Source organism: Galeopterus variegatus, unplaced genomic scaffold (assembly GCF_000696425.1).
Source record: "Galeopterus variegatus unplaced genomic scaffold, G_variegatus-3.0.2 Scaffold1230, whole genome shotgun sequence".
Taxonomy (NCBI): Eukaryota; Metazoa; Chordata; class Mammalia; order Dermoptera; family Cynocephalidae; genus Galeopterus; species Galeopterus variegatus.
The window spans coordinates 292,254-314,259 of record NW_007727341.1 but is presented as its reverse complement, the minus strand read 5'-3'; the positions used below and the strand labels follow the sequence as shown (position 1 = coordinate 314,259).

General features: G+C 39.3%; 1 protein-coding gene across 2 annotated transcripts in view; it reads right to left on the bottom strand.

Moving 5' to 3' along the window:
* Positions 1–22,006, bottom strand: part of KCNIP4 (Kv channel interacting protein 4) — a 220,934-nt gene that overhangs the window by 94,122 nt on the left and 104,806 nt on the right. For both annotated transcript variants that reach the window (XM_008575744.1, XM_008575746.1), the window contains exon 2: positions 12,597–12,721. In XM_008575744.1, coding sequence (XP_008573966.1) covers positions 12,597–12,721 — 125 coding nt within the window. The remainder of the gene's footprint in view (positions 1–12,596; positions 12,722–22,006) is intronic.

The window sequence follows — 22,006 nt, the reverse complement described above, 5'->3', positions numbered from 1 at the left end:
TCTAATTACATTATAAATCTCACTCCAAAATATGCCCACTTTTGTGCAGAAAAATGTTAACATAGGACATCTGAGACTGCTGTCTTCAGAAAGGCCTGCTTGCAAGGCTGGCCCTTGGCTAGTGTTTGGAGACTTGAACTTTGGGAGAGTTTCTACCATTCTCTGATAAGAGTAGCTCACTGTGATTGAACTGATGATGCAAACAATATGTTTACGTTGCTTTGCCTCTTAGGGTCTGGAATTTGGGTACTTGCTAAGCTCTGAATCTCTAAGGAGCTTCCTCACTAGAAAACGTTTCACAAGTGTTGTCACATGACTCATTGCTGGGAAAATTAAGCATATCTTGTGTTATTCCACTAATAAAGGACTCTTGGAAGCTCGCCTCAGGTTTCCTCCAAACATTCCCCATGTGCCTTTTCCCTTTACAGATTTTGTTTTGCATCCTTGTGTTGTAATAAATAATAACCATGAATATGACTATATACTGAGCCTGTATACTCAGTATATAGTCATATTCATGGTTATTATTTATTACAATACAAATAACACAAGGACAAATAACACAAGATTTTTCCTAGCAAATCATCAAACCTGGAGATCATTTTTGGAACCCCCAATATATTTTTCCTCTATGCAATTAGCTCATTTGAAGGACACAGGATTTTATTTTCTTCCTGAGCATATAGAAATACTCTATTTCCCAGGCTCCCTTGAAATAAGGTGGGGCCATATGATTGATTTCTGACCAGTAGAATTTGGGCAGAAGGGAAGGTCTGGCACTCCAGGGTACGGCCATCAAATGTTCCACAAAATTTTCCTTGCTCTCTCTTCTCTCATCTGAGGACCAGATGCAGATGTCCCTCCCAGGGGAGGACGTTGACACCATAGGCAAGAGTGGAACGACTAGATGAAAGGAACATCCTTGATAAACTGGTTGAGCAGAGCCCCCACCCTGTCCCAAGTGACCTACGTGGGATTAGGAGATGAAAGATAAACAAACCTTTCTGGTCTTAAGCCCATGAAATACTGGGCTGTGGGCTGCTGCAATAAGCCTCTTCTAGTGCTAAATAAGATACTTCACCTCTCTGGTCTTCAAATATCTCATCTGCAAAATTGGAGAAATAGCATCTCACAGATGCTTAGCAAGGATATTGAATATAATGGATGCCATCATCCCAATCTTCTTCCAGTCTTTGAAATATGTTGCGAAAGCAAAAGGGATCCTTAAGCCACAGAGATCCCATGACTCATTTGATAGAATAATATTTGATGAGCAATATAAGACACATAATCTACAGATGAAAACTCTGGATACTCTCTCAATAGAAACAAATAATCCAAGAAGATCTAAATGCCATAGAATATGCTTAACTTAAACTGATGCTTAAGGTAATATAATTCAAGGTGATATAACGGTCTTCATCATATATTTTAGTTTCTTTGATTCTTAGAATAAGAAGAGGAAAGGACCTAAGGGCTCCACTATCTATTTGCAACACTCTAAATAAAAGTTATTATGCAAAACTTTTTGAATTCATCTTCTCATTTACATGGGTATTCATATCTTGAATCTTCAAAGGGTAATTTGATGTCCAAAGATGCTATATCACATGCCTAAGGTAGGAAATAGCAGTTGTAAAGTTTGAACCCAGGAGAGCACTTGCGCTATGCCAGTCCTCGGGAGTCAGAGCGGAAGCCATGTGAATTGCTTAGACCTAAAGACTACCTTCTGCTCAGAAAGCAGAAAGTCTAACAGAAAACTTGAAAAGTCTAACAGAAAACTCTGCTAAGGCATAGGAAGTAACATTTTAACTCTGTTCTTATACCTTGATTCTAAAGTACATGAGTAATACTTTGCACTTAAGAAAGATCTTTTATCTGAGTCTTTCAAGAGCTGAGCAAAACCAGTTATTACCTACCCCCCTTCATGATGGGAAGAAAAGATCTTAATCCCTAATTTGCAGACAGGGAGACAGAANTCTAATTACATTATAAATCTCACTCCAAAATATGCCCACTTTTGTGCAGAAAAATGTTAACGTAGGACATCTGAGACTGCTGTCTTCAGAAAGGCCTGCTTGCAAGGCTGGCCCTTGGCTAGTGTTTGGAAACTTGAACTTTGGGAGAGTTTCTACCAGAGTTTCTGATAAGAGTAGCTCACTGTGATTGAGCTGATGATGCAAACAATATGTTTACGTTGCTTTGCCTCTTAGGGTCTGGAATTTGGGTACTTGCTAAGCTCTGAATCTCTAAAGAGCTTCCTCACTAGAAAACGTTTCACAAGTGTTGTCACATGACTCATTGCTGGGAGAATTAAGCATATCTTGTGTTATTCCACTAATAAAGGCCTCTTGGAAGCTCGCCTCAGGTTTCCTCCAAACATTCCCCATGTGCCTTTTCCCTTTACAGATTTTGTTTTTCATCCTTGTGTTGTAATAAATAATAACCATGAATATGACTATATACTGAGTATACAGTACTGTATACTCAGTATATAGTCATATTCATGGTTATTATTTATTACAATACAAATAACACAAGGACAAATAACACAAGATTTTTCCTAGCAAATCATCAAACCTGGAGATCATTTTTGGAACCCCCAATATATTTTTCCTCTATGCAATTAGCTCATTTGGAGGACACAGGATTTTATTTTCTTCCTGAGCATATAGAAATACTATATTTCCCAGGCTCCCTTGAAATAAGGTGGGGCCATATGATTGATTTCTGACCAGTAGAATTTGGGCAGAAGGGATGGTCTGGCACTCCAGGGTACGGCCATCAAATGTTCCACAAAATTTTCCTTGCTCTCTCTTCTCTCATCTGAGGACCAGATGCAGATGTCCCTCCCAGGGGAGGACGTTGACACCACAGGCAAGAGTGGAACGACTAGATGAAAGGAACATCCTTGATAAACTGGTTGAGCAGAGCCCCCACTTGTGCAGAAAAATGTTAACATAGGACATCTGAGACTGCTGTCTTCAGAAAGGCCTGCTTGCAAGGCTGGCCCTTGGCTAGTGTTTGGAGACTTGAACTTTGGGAGAGTTTCTACCATTCTCTGATAAGAGTAGCTCACTGTGATTGAACTGATGATGCAAACAATATGTTTACGTTGCTTTGCCTCTTAGGGTCTGGAATTTGGGTACTTGCTAAGCTCTGAATCTCTAAAGAGCTTCCTCACTAGAAAACGTTTCACAAGTGTTGTCACATGACTCATTGCTGGGAGAATTAAGCATATCTTGTGTTATTCCACTAATAAAGGCCTCTTGGAAGCTCGCCTCAGGTTTCCTCCAAACATTCCCCATGTGCCTTTTCCCTTTACAGATTTTGTTTTTCATCCTTGTGTTGTAATAAATAATAACCATGAATATGACTATATACTGAGTATACAGTATACAAATAACACAAGGACAAATAACACAAGATTTTTCCTAGCAAATCATCAAACCTGGAGATCATTTTTGGAACCCCCAATATATTTTTCCTCTATGCAATTAGCTCATTTGAAGGACACAGGATTTTATTTTCTTCCTGAGCATATAGAAATACTCTATTTCCCAGGCTCCCTTGAAATAAGGTGGGGCCATATGATTGATTTCTGACCAGTAGAATTTGGGCAGAAGGGAAGGTCTGGCACTCCAGGGTACGGCCATCAAATGTTCCACAAAATTTTCCTTGCTCTCTCTTCTCTCATCTGAGGACCAGATGCAGATGTCCCTCCCAGGGGAGGACGTTGACACCACAGGCAAGAGTGGAACGACTAGATGAAAGGAACATCCTTGATAAACTGGTTGAGCAGAGCCCCCACCCTGTCCCAAGTGACCTACGTGGGATTAGGAGATGAAAGATAAACAAACCTTTCTGGTCTTAAGCCCATGAAATACTGGGCTGTGGGCTGCTGCAATAAGCCTCTTCTAGTGCTAAATAAGATACTTCACCTCTCTGGTCTTCAAATATCTCATCTGCAAAATTGGAGAAATAGCATCTCACAGATGCTTAGCAAGGATATTGAATATAATGGATGCCATCATCCCAATCTTCTTCCAGTCTTTGAAATATGTTGCGAAAGCAAAAGGGATCCTTAAGCCACAGAGATCCCATGACTCATTTGATAGAATAATATTTGATGAGCAATATAAGACACATAATCTACAGATGAAAACTCTGGATACTCTCTCAATAGAAACAAATAATCCAAGAAGATCTAAATGCCATAGAATATGCTTAACTTAAACTGATGTTTAAGGTAATATAATTCAAGGTGATATAACGGTCTTCATCATATATTTTAGTTACTTTGATTCTTAGAATAAGAGGAAAGGACCTAAGGGCTCCACTATCTATTTGCAACACTCTAAATAAAAGTTATTATGCAAAACTTTTTGAATTCATCTTCTCATTTACATGGGTATTCATATCTTGAATCTTCAAAGGGTAATTTGATGTCCAAAGATGCTAAATCACATGCCTAAAGTAGGAAATAGCAGTTGTAAAGTTTGAACCCAGGAGAGCACTTGCGCTATGCCAGTCCTCGGGAGTCAGAGGGGAAGCCATGTGAATTGCTTAGACCTAAAGACTACCTTCTGCTCAGAAAGCAGAAAGTCTAACAGAAAACTCTGCTAAGGCATAGGAAGTAACATTTTAACTCTGTTCTTATACCTTGATGATAAAGTACATGAGTAATACTTTGCACTTAAGAAAGATCTTTTATCTGAGTCTTTCAAGAGCTGAGCAAAACCAGTTATTACCTACCCCCCTTCATGATGGGAAGAAAAGATCTTAATCCCTAATTTGCAGACAGGGAGACAGAAGCTGACAGGGACAAAGTGACTTCCTGAAGGTCACACAATCAGTCTATGAAAGGCTTCTTCAAGAATAACTCTGAGGGCTATAACAAAAGAGCAATTACCTTATGCTATTAACAGTGTATGTCTCCATTCTGACCACTATATCCCACTCTTTCCCCTGCATGTGCTAAATGCTCCTCCCCATCCATCCCTACTGTAAGTAGGACTTTGTGCTTTTAATGTAAATGTACTTTGTCAAAAATGTAGATCCCTATCATTTCACCCTCAGTTCCCTTCATCCACTTTTCAAGGTCTCAGTGCAGAATTTCTCAAACACTTTGAGGGGGGTGGGAGAGCCCCATCAAAAAACTCTCATCTCCTGCTGATTGCAGGTTCCTTTGGCCACTACCTCAAAACTCTTGCAGAAATCAAGAAAAGGTTTGGTGTTGTTTTTGGCAAAATCTCCAAGGAGATACCTGGATTACAGGCAAAATACTGAGGCTGGGGATCAACTGTGCTAGAGATGTGGCTCCAGACCAAATTCAGCGGCTTCACTCCACAAGGGTTGCTGCTCCCTCACAAACCCCACTGTGATGGACACACCCCACAATGACTGCTGATGAGTCACACTTTTTTCGATCTGCTCATCTTGAGTGCTGAGAGATGCAAAGGTGGTGGGATGAGAGGTCACACCCATGATGCTGCTGCATTATATAAGGCTGTGTCTCAGCTGACTAGAGAGGTTCTTCCTTGCTTGCTTTGAAGAAGTGAGCTGCCATGTCATGAGAGAGCCTGAGAGGCCCATGTGGCAAGGGATTATGGGCAGCATCTAGGAGCTATGTGGCCCCAGGTTAACAGTCAGCAAGAGAGTGGGGATCTCATATGTACAACCACAAGGAACTGAATTCTGCCATCAATCATGTGAGCTTGGAAGAGAATCTCCAGATCCTGAAAAAAAAAAACAGCCCAACCAACACCTTGATCATAGCCTTCTAAGAGTTTGTTCAGAGGACCCAGTGAAGTGATTTCTGGACTTCTGATCCTCTAAACTGTGATTTAGTGAACTACTTTTTTGTTTGATTTTTGTTTTCTTTTTTGCAGCTGGTTGGTACAGGGATCCAAACCCTCAACATTGATGTTATCAGCACCACACTCTATCCAAGTGAGCTACCTGGCTGGCCCGAATGAATATTTTTTTAAGGAGTCAGAACTAGTGACTCTGTCTATTAAAAAAAAGAAGCTAAAGCATTACTTCCTCTCCCTGACCACTAAATATGTAGTAAATTGTTACACAGAAATAGAAAACTAATAGGAACATCTTTTACTTTTAAGTAAAAAGGACAATAACAAGTAGTCAAATGATGCCTTAAAAATATATTTGATTATAATGGATACACTTACCTAATATAACTCAAAATAGTGAAAGAAAAGGAATGAGGGAAAGATTCAAGAGAGGAGAGAGTCAGTTGTCTAAAGCATAATTTTTTTAACTACTTGCAAGTATCTCTAATCCTGTGCCTGAAAAATAGGAAGAATGGGCTATAAATTATTAATTAATGAAAGGAAATACCAAAGAGGCATCACCATATTAAAACACAGTGCCCCAGCAGACCATGCACAACCACCTAAAATTAAACTGGAGTTATATTTGATTTTGAAAGAGAGCAGCAAAGCGAGATTACAAATCACCTATATAGATACCTGTATAACCTTCTAGGCCCGTGTTTACCAATGTGGCTTTCTGTTCACTGTCAATTATAAAGTGAATTTTTTTTTAAAAAAATATAAATTTTTTTATAAAAATTTTTTTACAAAAATAGAAAGGATCCCTGAACATTACCCCAGGCTTAACTGAATCAAATCATCAGAGGTTAATACCTGTTCCCCCTTCCATCTCCTACACATGAACACACAAACACACACGCACATGTGCACACCATACATCAAGGATCTCTTGAGGTTCCAATGTATCCTGTCTCATCATTGTTATTTGATATTATAGGGCTGATCACAGTCAATTCCTTTTGTGTTAGAANGAGGTTCTTCCTTGCTTGCTTTGAAGAAGTGAGCTGCCATGTCATGAGAGAGCCTGAGAGGCCCATGTGGCAAGGGATTATGGGCAGCATCTAGGAGCTATGTGGCCCCAGGTTGACAGCCAGCAAGAGAGTGGGGATCTCATATGTACAACCACAAGGAACTGAATTCTGCCATCAATCATGTGAGCTTGGAAGAGAATCTCCAGATCCTGAAAAAAAAAAAAAGCCCAACCAACACCTTGATCATAGCCTTCTAAGAGTTTGTTCAGAGGACCCAGTGAAGTGATTTCTGGACTTCTGATCCTCTAAACTGTGATTTAGTGAACTACTTTTTTGTTTGATTTTTGTTTTCTTTTTTGCAGCTGGTTGGTACAGGGATCCAAACCCTCAACATTGATGTTATCAGCACCACACTCTATCCAAGTGAGCTACCTGGCTGGCCCGAATGAATATTTTTTTAAGGAGTCAGAACTAGTGACTCTGTCTATTAAAAAAAAGAAGCTAAAGCATTACTTCCTCTCCCTGACCACTAAATATGCAGTAAATTGTTACACAGAAATAGAAAACTAATAGGAACATCTTTTACTTTTAAGTAAAAAGGACAATAACAAGTAGTCAAATGATGCCTTAAAGATATATTTGATTATAATGGATACACTTACCTAATATAACTCAAAATAGTGAAAGAAAAGGAATGAGGGAAAGATTCAAGAGAGGAGAGAGTCAGTTGTCTAAAGCATAATTTTTTGTTTGTTTGTTTTTTCCTTTTTGTCTTTTTTCATGACGGGCAACGGACCGCAACCCTCAGTGTCGCGCCCGTACCGGACCGGGACCGGCAACGGGATCGCAACCCTCGGTGCTGCGCCCGCCCCTCACTCAGCCAGTGAGCGGGAACCGGTCTGTATGTGGGATCCGAACCCTTGGCAGGAGCACCGCCGCGCTCCCAAGCGGTGCACTGTAGCAGTGTGCCACCGGGCCGGCCCCTAAAGCATAATTTTTTAACTACTTGCAAGTATCTCTAATCCTGTGCCTGAAAAATAGAAAGAATGGGCTATAAATTATTTATTAATGAAAGGAAATACCAAAGAGGCATCACCATATTAAAACACAGTGCCCCAGCAGACCATGTACAACCATCTAAAATTAAACTGGAGTTATATTTGATTATGAAAGAGAGCAGCAAAGCGAGATTACAAATCACCTATATAGATACCTGTATAACCTTCTAGGCCCGTGTTTACCAATGTGGCTTTCTGTTCACTGTCAATTATAAAGTGAATTTTTAAAAAAAAAAATATAAATTTTTTTATAAAAAATTTTTTACAAAAATAGAAAGGATCCCTGAACATTGCCCCAGGCTTAACTGAATTAAATCATCAGAGGTTAATACCTGTTCCCCCTTCCATCTCCTACACATGAACACACAAACACACACGCACATGTGCACACCATCCATCAAGGATCTCTTGAGGTTCCAATGTATCCCGTCTCATCATTGTTATTTGATATTATAGGGCTGATCACAGTCAATTCCTTTTGTGTTAGAAGCACCTTATAGATCTTATACATCTGGTTCAATGGTTCTCAATCTTGGTGGCACATTATAATTCCCTGAAGAACTTTATAAATCCGGATGCTTGAACTTTTCACCAGAACAATTACATCTGAATAACCAAGTATGGCTCCCAAGTATTTGCAATTTTTAAAGTTCCCCAGATGATTGCAATGCACAGTTCTGTTTGAGACTGCTGATCTGTAGATAATACTTTGTATCTTTCTGCATCCTTTCTAGTTCATAATTATGTAGCCTAACACCCAAACACTGTGTTGGAGGTGTGTAGGCCAACCACAACTGCCCCACTTTGATGGGAAACACAACTGAGATTGACCATTTGGGACCAACTACGATAACTTTTTGTTGAACTTCATGTTTATTATATTTGTTTATTTTTAGATGCAATGTAGTGATCATTATCCCAATTTATGAGACATGGGCACACAGACAACAGAGTCAGAGAGAGCTGCCCAAGCAAGTAAGATATGGACCAGAGTCTGAGTGACACCAAAGCTTACAATGTCTGCACCAGTGATTCACAAAGGGTGGCCCCAGACCAGCAGCATCAGCATCATCTGGGAACATATAAGAAATGCAAATTCTGTGCCCCGATGCCACACTTACTAAGCATAATCTTTCAGACTGGGGCCCAGGAATGGGTGTCTTAACAAGCCCTTCAGGTGATTCTGAAGCACATTAAAGGTGGACAAAGATTGCTGTATATTCTCCACTTCCATCAGCTGCGCACTTTTGGAGACTCAGCTCCACGTGTGGCAAGAGAAATAAAACGTATGGATGTCTCAGTGAGTAAGACAGGGTGAGGGGATGAGAAAGGTTCTCTCACTGTCTTCCCTTTCTCCCATTCCTCATTTATATTAAGAATCTGTTACGAAAAAAAGAGGGAATCTTATCAGAGATACTGTATAGAGAAAAAAACAAACAAAGAAACAACTGGGGGACACTGGTAATCTTTACCTGCAGGGGTGTCTGGCCATGGTGAGCCACTTTCTTACAAGTGTGGCTATTTTTAGATGTTGATGAATGGTTTATCCTTTTAATCAAAATATGAAGAGTTTTAAAATGTTTCATTAAAAATGAATATCCCAACTGTTTCCAGGGAAATGATTTTTTTGATCTTAAGGGCTTTGAGATAATTGGTGTTTGGGATACGAAGGGCAGTCAGTTTGCTTTCTCTGATGAAAGCTGGTTCAGATTGCTGCCATCCTGAGAAATGGGAGTACTGCTGACCTGCTTTTGAGTCTCTCCTGCTACGCTTTAGGGTGCATTTATTAGAGTTGTACATTTGACTAGGGAAAAGAAAAATTAAAAGGCCACTCATGTTAGATTTATCAGAGACACTGATTAATATTTTCTAAGCAAATTGCAAACTCCTTTCTTTTAAACAAGTATGTCAAAGATGCTTTGGGCACATTCAGGTCTGAGGGAAATTCATCTCAAGGGCCCAGGGCAGGGCTAGGGCAGGGAGAAAGAGAAAGCAATGGAGAGAAGAGAAAAAAATAGGGAAAAAGGAAAGAAGGGGAAGCAGCAGACAAGGTTTGACAAGGGGAAGAGACAGAGGAGATAAAAAGAAAAGGAGAGTGTGAAAGGAGAAATGAAGAAATAGAGGCAGGGGCAGAGGGGTTGAAAAGGGGAGAGAAAGAAGAGGCTGGGGAAAGAATGGAAGGAAAGAGAAGAAAAGAGAGGACAAATAGGCAAAGAATAAAAAAAAAGACAGAAGAAAGTAATGAATGCAGACTTTGGAGCCTGACAATTTATTGTGAAGTGCCACTTTTCTAAGACACGCCACAGAGTTGCTGGCTCCAAAGGTTAATGATGGCACTAATCATGATTCCAATTTACAGCAAATGAGATGAAAGGCAGCCAGACCCCTAACGGAGAGGCCCTGCAGCGATGGCAGTGGAATGATAACGTAGCAGGTAGCAGCCGTCGAGGAACACAGGGCTCTGGGAGGTTGGTTTTTCTCCTTCATTCAACAACCATTTTGTCCCTGATGCACAACCCAACGTTAAAAAGAAAAAAAAAAAGGTAGAAAAGAATTAGAGCGAAGAAGTTTAGATGTCCACAGGAACACACTTAAAGTTTTATTCTGTAATTAGCCTTCTCTTAGCATTGACTTTTGGCCACGACCTGGTCTTTCATGCCTCCTTTCTGACCGTGTCCTTGCTGCGGTTGTTTCGTTTTAAGTGCTTGCTCTTCCTGAAGTCTGCAAACCCTTGCAGAATAGGCAAACGAATAATTTTCTAACCTAGTTGTGAAAGCCCCTTTCTCTTTATTCATGTGTATTGAAATGTATCACCTTGACAGATCACACATCAAGATTCTTTTAATTTGTGTGTGATTGCAGAATAGGCAAACGAATAATTTTCTAACCTAGTTGTGAAAGCCCCTTTCTCTTTATTCACGTGTATTGAAATGTATCACCTTGACAGATCACACATCAAGATTCTTTTAATTTGTGTGTGACGAGTACCCATCCCCATTCTGTCCCCCTCTCTCCCACCAGTCTACCCCCACAAAGGCCTGGGTGTTAGTAAATGACCAAGTTTTGAAGGAGAAAAAAAGCTACTCTGCATGATGGTGGAAGAAAAGTGTGGAAAGTCCAGGGCAAGGAGAGCGGGGAGAAGCAGAAGTGGGATAGAGAAAGACCCCATCCAGTGAGAGGGATGGTAGAAGGCTGCATGCAGTATACATGACAAAATCCTATAAAAATATTCTGCAAGGTCAACTAGAGTTATGAATTCTCTGAGACAATAGTTTTCTTTTTTTGGCTACAAAAGAGGAGGCAGAATTTCTCATCTGGCTTGCATGAGGTAGGACAGAGGCAGCATTTGAGGTTGTCAGATTTGAAGAGGCTGGAATTAGCAGAGATCTTTAGGCACCATAGACTTCTACGGGCCATGCAATTGGAGTTCTTAGTTGGGTGGCTGCTGTGGTTTGAATGTCTCGCCAAGCTCGTGTTGGAAGTTGACCCCAATATAGTGGTGGAAGGTGGGGCCTTTAACAGGTGATTGGATCATGAGGACTGCACCCTTGTGAATGGATTGATCCATTCATGGAGTAATGGGTTGATGGTTTAATGGGCTGTCATGCACATGGTTCTCATCATCCCAGTCTCTTACCATGTGATACTCTGTGTTGTCAAGGAACCCTGTGGAGAGCTCCCATCCATGAGAAGGCCCTCATCAGATTTGCCCCCCAGGACTATGGGCCTCTCAGCCCCCAAAACTTCAAGAAATAAATTATATTTCTTTATAAATTACCCAGTGTCAGGGTTCCTATTATAAGCAATAGAAACGGACTAATACAGTGAGTTTGGGGAAGGATCAAAGCAATTTAATTTGGATTTCCAGGGGCATCTATAACTACTTTGGTTTACATATGTACAAGAACAAAATATATGTTGGGGTGTGTATGCCATTTGATACACAAACATTTGATACTTTTAAGATGGATTATTTTCAAATAGACTCATAACGACAAGCGTTTTCTCCCTCTGCAAACCATAAGCTCCTTAAGGAAGGAAGCGAATCTTCTCTGGTTTTTGAATAACCTGCAGCATCTAGCTTAACACCAAGGACATACCAAGTATTCAGCAAGAGGGTCTTCCCAGCATATTGCCGGATTCCCTCACTGTCTCTCACCCTGTGCTCTGGTACGCACAGGTTATCAATCCTTTTGAAGACGAGTCACCCAGGAGGGAGGGCATGTGCATGCAGCAGAGGCTGTGCCTACAGATACCTGTGGCTTAGAGTCAATGGAAGCATGGTTTTTACCGACTATGAAACTTACACTAATTTTTCTCCACTGCCAGAAATGCAGTTCCTTGATGGTCCCTAGTCTATCTTAAACATTCAAATCAAGCACCAGATTACAGTTCAAATATGAGAAGATGATTAGAGATTATTGGAATGATGTCATTATAGTTGAAAAAAAATCTCAACTAAGAATTCTCAACTAAAAAAGTACTTTTTTTAGTACTCATCCATGTTAAATGGGCAACTACACTGTATCAGATGTGCCAAAGTGAACCTAAATCCAAATGAATGTTGATTATATTCATATCTAAGGAAGGTCAGCATGAAATGCACAAATAACACGACACTGACAGAATGATGTATTTTCCCTCTTTCCCTCTCACTTCTCAGTACTCCTTTGAGAACCGTGCAAAGGTAAAGTCAGAAAGAAAGTTCTTACATTCTTAAATCCTCTGTAAAGAATCTGAAGCTCTTTCTTGGTAAATTTGCTCTGGGCTTCCAGAAGCTCCAGGGCCTCAGGCCGATGCCTGACGGTGGCCATCTCCAGCTCATCTTCCACGCTGTCTGTGGAGGAAACCAGAAAGAATCTTAAGACCAGTCTTTGTTGACTGATGCTTATACACAGCCATACAGGAAAACAGAAAGAAATGTTTGCTAGATGTCTGTGATTTGTCCACAGAGGAAGGATCCTCACTGCCAATAAAGTCTTTACATTTCCCAGATACAACAATGTTACACTAAGACACTTCTACATGGTATTATTTGCACATTCTTATCATTCATGTAGACATTATGATTCTCGTATTTTTAAAGTATTTTGAAAAGTATAAAAAACCACCAACAATCTAACTTGCAGAAATGAATGCCATAAAGTAGACCTAATGTAAGTAGATAATATCAAATCAAAAGGCCTTGCTGTCTTGAAAAATATCTGATACAAGCTTCTTTTGAATTGTTAAAATGTTCAACCTAAAATGTTCCTCTTTCCTTTTCTACTTGTTAAAATTTGTATCTTTCATGCTCCAAATCAAATATTAGTGTCTCCTCCCTGAAACCTTTCCGGATTGCTCCACTATGTAGAACTAATGACTCTCTTTTCAGAGTCATCACACTCTAACCTCTTATACAGCATGTATAACATAACATTATCATCTGATGATGTTTGTCTTCTTCATTTGAGTTCCTTGAAGACAGGGTCTGTGTCTTACATGTCTGATATCCTCTGGACGTAATAGAGTAGGAACCACACGCACTTATATTCTCCCAGCAGCTGATACCTGGTATTCACTCAAGAATTATTTGATGAATGAATGAATGAATGAATGAATGAACATGTTGCTACTCCAGTTTCCCTTCCCGTGGAGCCCCTTGAACCTTAGGCCATATAGGAAAGTATTTTTCACATTGAAGTTTGTAGGCTAGTGGTTGACTTTAAATGTCTTTTTGTGGAATCGCTGTGTTCTCTATTAATTGTTTTGAGAATCATGGCATAGGCAAAAGTAAAGGAAATTTTGATCAAATTCTCTGAGCAGTCTTTCAGTCATAACATCACCTTGTCTAGACCTAGTGACCCTTCTATTGGAAAGAAACAAAACAGCACATTAACCTCTCGGCCTTCATACCATGCAGCAGTATGAGCCGCATTACCGATGGTTTCTTCCTCCAGCTGGCACAGACTTGCAGATTCCAATTCTGAGACACAAGGCACAGGGCCAGAGGGTCAGAGTAACTGAATTAAGTGTGTGTGAGAGGATGATCATCACATGCAATATTCAAAAAGAAGCTCACTTGAAGTGTCTGCCTGCGGGCTCTCTTATTTTCCCAGCTGTCTGGTACCTTACTACTTAATGAATTCTACCTGCCAGAGGGCTGTTTCTATTTCTAGGAGGTTGACAGGTTCTAAAAACATACCTGAAGTCATCAGCAATCACCAGCATATGATAAGTTGTAAAAGCAACAGCACCGAATCCAATCAACTGTGATTCCTGGAGGGAATTTTGTGGGGAGCACAGCCTGATTCCACACAGGACTGCAAATTCACATAATGACACAGCCGTCATTTAAGAGCATGCATGTTGGGGTATTTTAATACAGTGAGTGATGTTTATTGAGTTCTTGTGATACGTAGGAGATGGGTGAGGTGCCTTACTGGTGCAGTTTTAATCCTCACTATAACCACATAATGAGGTATAATTGTCCACTTTTCACCTATGTGGAGACTGAGTCTCATAGAGGTAAAGAAAAGCATGGCCAGGTGTCACATAAAAGAAAAATACAGGGACAGGATTTATACCCAAGTCTTTGATGCCACAGCTCATGTTCTTTTCCACACTCTCTTGTCACTATCAACAGAAATAACAAAGATAAAAATAATGGCAATCTCTCTTCTTTCCTGTACCATCAGACTTCTCAGTACAGTTGACTGTATCTACTGGGTCCATTTCCTACCTCCTGCTATCTCTTAATCTACTGTCATCTGACACCTGGTCCTGTTGTGAACTGAATTGTTCTCCAAATTCATGTTGAAGGTCAAACCCCCAGTGTGACTGTATTTGGAGGTAGGGCCTGTAAGGAGGTAATTAAATGAGGCCTGTAAATGAGGTCATCGGGGTGGGCCCCTAATCCAATGGCACTGGTGTTCTCAGAAGAAGAGAAAAAGACACCAGAGATGTGGGCTCACAGAGGAAAGGCCATGTGAGGAAATAGCAAGAAGACGGTGCCCTGTCAGAATACTGACCTTGACTTCCAGCCTTCAGAACTGTGAAATAAAAAAGCCATCCAGTCTGTGGTATTTTGTTATGGCACTCCTAGCAAACTATTGCATCCACCTATTTTCAAATGACACACAACACTAGTAAAAGCAGGTCTTGTTAGTCAGAGTTTGTCCAGTGAGTGCTAAACAGTTTGCTAGACAATTATGTAATTTAATCTTCATAACATCCTTCAGGAGAGGGATTATCATCCCCATTTTATAGATGAGAAAACTGAGGCTTAGAGCATCTGACTAACTTGCCTAAATCCAAATAACCCAAGGTCAAATGGCTAGTTAGTACTGAAGCAGAGAGATGCCTTTAGCATCCCAACATTCCTGTTTTTAAGCACTGTGCTGAGATTAATAAAAACCAACACCCTATAGAGAACTTTTCTCTAAGCCTGACTGTGTATTTTCTCATTTTAACACTGACAAAAATTGTGAGATGCCTATTATTGCCCATATTTTACAAGGAATAAACTTGGACTCACAGTGCTTAAATAATTTACTGAAGGTCACAGGACAGAGCTGGGATTTGGTCTCTAGCATTTTCACACCAAAGATCATGAGTTTAGTCAATGTGCTATTTTAAGAGATGGTAACAATGACATTTTTTAGTTTAAAATTCTGGGGAACAAAAGATTTTAAACCAGAAACCAGATGGCCACTGAATTGTCAATGCTGCAATTTCTCTCCAGGGGAAATGTGTCCAGGTACTTTGAGATCACCAGGATAGCAGACAATGCTATGTTGATTGGAAACACATGGTAGAATAAGGTGTGGAAGTGAAGGGATCTCAGAGCTGGGAAGAACACAGACGGTTGTTTGTTTTCTGCATTTTACCACTGAGAATCTCAGGTTTGGAGAAACTGAGTGTTTTGTCTAGGACAAAAACCAGAACCAGGTGGGACTCTGGCCTCCTGAAGAGTCTCCTGGCTCTGCCAGGATGTAACCATTCAGGCAGAAAAGGAGCTAATTCAAACGCTGCATTAACATCCTGAGACAAGCTGAATACAAATAGGATTTTAATTCATGTATCTTCTAAGGGATTTAATTGTAATCAGATAACAGATTCTGAAACCCAGACTCCCTTGAGCTCACTGGCTGTTTCTTTTTGTTCTTTGTTCCTTAGATTTAAGTCTCCCAGGGCCGAGGTTATCCTATGTCTGAGTCAATGGTCCCCCCAGGCCATGATACAATTGGGCTAGAAATTGGAATTCAACTCATCTGGGAATGACAGAATGAGTTTTTAAAATAGGCATCTTTTCCCCCTACCTCATAACTTCTCTGAAAATACAATTGAAGCTTATTACAGCTCAACTGACAATCATGCAAATTTGACTCTGAGGTCAAACCATACACCCCAGAACATAACTACAGAACATCTTGCTTTTCAAACAAATCTGAGTGTGAGCCCTGCCTTCCCAAGACACGCGTTTATAAATAAGACTTCTAATGCTGAAATCAAACCATTTCATGAAGAATGTCAGTGTTTTGAGGAAGTTGGTTCATAACTCGGGCCATGCACACAGAGGTGAGTCCTTGCCTGTGATGCGATGGCCTGGTTTTCTGACCATGGTCCTGCTAAATTACTGGCCAAACCATCCAGCAGTGTCTACTTTGGCACACTAAAAGTATTCAATAAAAAAATGTGAAATAGATGAATAAATATTGGAAGCATTCCATGGAAAGTGGAATCTACAGGAAGTCCTATTTCTAAACACGACATGACGCTTCTTTAAAAATGTATCAATTTTTCATCATACTTTGGCACACTAAAAGTATTCAATAAAAAAATGTGAAATAGATGAATAAATATTGGAAGCGTTCCATGGAAAGTGGAATCTACAGGAAGTCCTATTTCTAAACACGACATGATGCTTCTTTAAAAATGTATCAATTTTTCATCATAAAAATATCACGTATACCGTAACTTTAAAATTCTGTTTGAGCTGAAATTGATTTTTCTAGCCAGAGCCTGACTGCTTGACTTACATTGCTTTATCTCACTTATAAAAATACCCTCTGAGTATTTACTTCTATGTTTGTTTACATTTTATTAAATTTGTCGAATAGTGACTTGATCCATATACAGCAATAACATTATGATGAGAATGATCACTTTCGAATGATATGTTACATATTATTAAATATTCAGAAGCTTGGTCCAGTGGCAGGTATTTGAAGAGGGTTTTACAAATTTTGCTGAAGGTTTTTACTTTACCCTTAACAGTGCTGGAAGGTTCTTGACCATAGCATTAGAAAGTTCCCCTGAAAACCTCTGGAATAAGGAGACAATGCTATCATTTGGTTAATGTTCACACCTCGCACATCAGGACAAAGATAAGCTTTCCAAGGCTATTTTTCATGGCACCGACGTAATTTTTTTCCTCCTTTTTTTTCCACTTTGAAAATTTGCAGGGGCCTAGATAGGATGGCCATATAAGCAACAAAGGTATTCCATTTCTTAGTTCCACGTCTTGCAGTGCTCAAAGAGGTTGGCATGATAATCAGTTGAGGAGACAATTGCAGGGTTAAGGAATTTGCTCAAGTCTGCACAGCTGCATAGCTGATGACAGCTGCATAGCTGATGACTGGGGGAGGCAGGCCCCGCCACAAACATGTATTTCTTCTTCCTGTTCTATCATTGGACTTCCTTGGATGGAAAGTTCAAACCTGGGCCTGTAAGCAAAGTTTTCACCTTTGGCAACTTTAAATGCTTTGTCTCAAGTGTGTGCAGGCCTGGGAGCCTGCTTGTCTCTTCCTGTCTTCATAACTATTCACCCATACAGCCACCAGAAGTTATTTTCAGGTGCACATGGAGATTATATGAGCAATTAATTCCAAGCTGATCATGCACAGGGCATGACAAGAAAGCAATCAATGTATCTGAAACACTTCAAGAGACTGAGTACTTCCCACAACAGTCTGAGCAATTGGAATCCCCAAATTTTTGTTAGCCTGATGGGTGCTTCTTTATAACATCTGCCCCTGAAAATATATTAGGGCCAAAACTACAACAACAACAGCAACAACAACAAACTCTATAATTAGTACTTTGCCTTTTTAATATTCATATATCACATTGAAAATGAAAAGTACTTTGAAAATGGCCAATTATTTTGAACATCTTCTGTTAGAGGTGCTAATTGACAATGACACTGTGATTTCCATTCCAGGAGAACTTGAATTGCTTTGCAATTTCATGTGAATTCAATCACTTATAAAACATAGCAACCCAGAGGTGAACTGCTGGAGCTATTTCCCACAGTACTTATGAATCGATTGTCATTACCTTATTTATCAACATGAATAACACTTCAACAAGCTTAGATTTTAAAAAATAATCACCTAATTGGAATGTTTATTATCAGCATTAACCATATTATTACTACAGCAAGTTATGAATGGCTCCATATGATAAGAGCTATTATTTCTTAGTCCCCTGGAACATGGGGGAGGATGATGCCTCACTAATCTAGAAACCATACACCCAAATAAGAATCAGATAATTAGTCACAAAGGTCTCTAAGCAGAAAATAGAGTTATGGTAGGATAGAGAGTGGTATTGAATACAGTCCCTTCACTTTGTAAATTTGTATTCAGATACAAAGCCTTATCTTCAGTAGTTGTAAACCAAAGGCCATTGGGCACATCAGTGACAGAACAGGCCTTAAACCCTGTTCTTGACTCCTAGAGCAGGACTTTGCCAGATGCCTGCCACAAAGTCTTCTATCAATAAGAAAGTCCCCATCTGTTGTGGATTGAATTGTGTCCCCAAAGTCCATGTATTAGAAATTTCACCCCTACTGTGACAGTGTTGAGAGGATTGGAAATCCTATTATGGTAGTTGAAAGGTGGGGCCCTGAAGAGATGATTAGATTGTGAGGACTATGCCCTAGTGAATGGATTAATCCATTGATGGTTTAATAGTGGTCATGGGTGTGGCTCCGAGGGCTTTAAAAGGACAGCACCCAGGAGATTCTCTCTCACTCGCTTCTGCCTTTCTCACAATGTGATACCCTGCATTGCTGAGGTCGCCACAAATGAAGGCCTTCACCATGAGTGTTCCCTGGACTTTGGACTTCACAGCCTTCAAACTGTAAGCAATAAATTTCATTTTCATACAAATTACCAAGTTCCGGACATTTTGTTATAAGCAACAGGAATGGACTAATACTCTGTCCTCACTGTATCCACAATTTTGATAAGCTCTGACTCCATGTCACGAGCAGCTGCAGATGGGGAGGAGGGGCCTAAACCAGAAGGGGTCTGTGAGCTGCAGTGATAAGACCTGACTTTTTACTACGAGATCTTTGTAATAAATGAAATTATTTTCACTTTCATTATTATATCTAAGCACCATGGTTATTTTATGTACAAATATTGTCACCCTGCTTTTATAGATAAGGAAATCAGCATTAGAAGGAATGATGTGACTTATAAAGGATATAGAAATAGGAAGCTATGGAGTCAGGACTTCAACCCAAGTTTACTGACCCTAAAGACTAGAAGTGACAGCTGATTGTCTAAGAACAAAGGAGAAACTGTAAAGTTGAAAAAGGATGTAAACATATTAGAGGAAATAAAAACAATAAAATAGTCAGTTACCAACTTTTGATCCTTCATCTTTAAGAAAAGGCTTTATTTTATTTACTTTATTTCAGAAAGTGACATATTTTAAAAAAAATAATTAAAAATTGCAGCATTGTTCACAATAGCCAAGATATGAAAACTACCTAAGAGCCTATCAGGGATGGACAGATAAAGAAACCATGGTACTTATAGACGATGAAATATTTTCAGCCTTAAAAATGAAGGAGATCCTGCCATTTGCCATAACATGGATGGACCTGAAAGATACTATGCTAAGTGAAATAAGCCACACACAGAAAAAAGAAAAAGAAAAACAAAAACACAAAACTGCATGATCTAACTTATATTTGAGAGCTCAAAAAAGAAATGAGTTGAACACACAGAGAGAATAAAAGTTTTTAGGGGGGTGGTGGAGGGAAAGAAGTGCGGAGATGTAGGTCAAAGCATACAAAGTAACTGATATAATATAAAGGATGAACAAATCTAGAGATCCCATGTACGACATGAGGACCGCAGTTAACAATTGTATTGTATTTGGGATTTTTGCTGAAAGAATAGGTTTTAGGTGCTCTTACCAGAAAAATAAAAAAAGGGTAACCATGTGAGATATAGATATGTTAATTTGCTTGACTATATAATGGTAACCATTTCACTATCTATATGTTCTTCAAAAGATCACGTTGTATACCTTAAATATATACAATAGAATTTTTAAAATTTACATTTAAAACTCATATTATAAAGGAATAAACATGGAAAATGTATTTATTCAAAATGTGATGCCTCTTTCATAAGTCACTGTGTTGCTTTAAAAAGTAGTCAATAAATAGATGAAATCAATTACTGAGGGAGTTAAAAAGAGTTTGGGTAAGTTTAATAAATTCTTGGTGATATATTAGGGGAATGTTTTGGAGCTAATATCGGTGATGGCAATAATATTCTGCCACAAAGCATTTATCCACCATGGCTATTTTAAAAACAATATTATGAAAACTGAGCAGTTATCTGGGTTTTGTTATGTTCTTTCTATGTTTAAGCTAGCTTCTTGGCTCAGAGAAAGTTAGATTCCTTTGTCTAAACATCAGCTAGACATTTACTGTGTGACTAGGATAAGTTAGTAAACCTCTCTGTGCCTTAGTTTCCTCATAAGTTTAATGGCATAAAAATGGACATAAAATAGTACTCAATACTATAGAATGGGGTGACTGTGGGCATTAAATGTGACGGTGCATATGTTTGGCACATGGTGAACACTCTATTAATAATAGTTTTGTTATTATTAGTAATAATGTTAGTATTATTTACAGTAATGTCTGCTGCCACCCTTAACACAATGAACAGAACAATGCCTGAGAGCACTAATTCTGGTAAATTATTCAGTTGCTCCAAATTTCATTTTTTTTCCTGGGTCAATTTCTCAACACTGGAACAGGATGATGTGTTTAATCTCTCTAAGCCTCAATTTAAAAATCTATAAACTTTGGATAATATTTGTATTAATTTCATAAAGATGTTTCAAGAGATTGAATTACTTACTGGCAGGCAGCAATTAATCAATAAATGACATAAATTATGATTATTAATAATTATTTTTAACCTGCTAAATGAGGCATTATTCTAGAATCTTTAGGAATGAGGGCTCTGAAACAGCACTTTCTGAGTTTAAATTTCTTTTCTGCCTCTTGTTAGTTGCATGACCATAGGCAAGGTACTTAGTCTCACTATGCCTCAGCTTCTTCATCCATAAAAGGGGATAATAATAGGATGTGCTACAAAATGTTATCAGGGGGTTGAAATGAAATAATGTGTGTAAAATATTTAAAATAGTGCATGGCACATTGTGTTAAAAATATTTATTAGTTTTATCATCTCATTTGATTATTTAAAAGCCCTTTGAAGAGAGAATCATGTTTCCCATTTTAGATGGATAAACTGAGGTACAGGGAGGTTGAGTAACGTGTCCAAAGACACATGACAAGGGTATTTCTGTCAGTTGCCAAAACCCTTGCCCTAAAAATGGCACCAAGCTGCTTTCTTTTGCAGGGACTCTGCATTAATTAGTTACTGATAGTGAGATCCTAGAAACCACAGCTCTCTTGGAGCCTTTTATACTCTTCCAGTTAGGTATTGTCACGAGGCCAAAACCCTTGCCCTAAAAATGGCACCAAGCTGCTTTCTTTTGCAGGGACTCTGCATTAATCAGTTACTGATAGTGAGATCCTAGAAACCACAGCTCTCTTGGAGCCTTTTATACTCTTCCAGTTAGGTATTGTCACGAGAACAATGACCATCTTTTGGAATGGAATTTGAGGCAATAACCAAACTTTATAGCTTCATTTCCTCCCACACACCTTATGATCTAATATTCAGGATGCTCTGCTATTCCCTGAAGGAAGCCTGCATTGTCAATTTCTCTGCTTTTGCTTACACTACCACTTCTACAAGGGCTTGCTTTCCTTCTTCCTCAACCATCTTTGTCTCTATTCCCTTTAAGACTGATC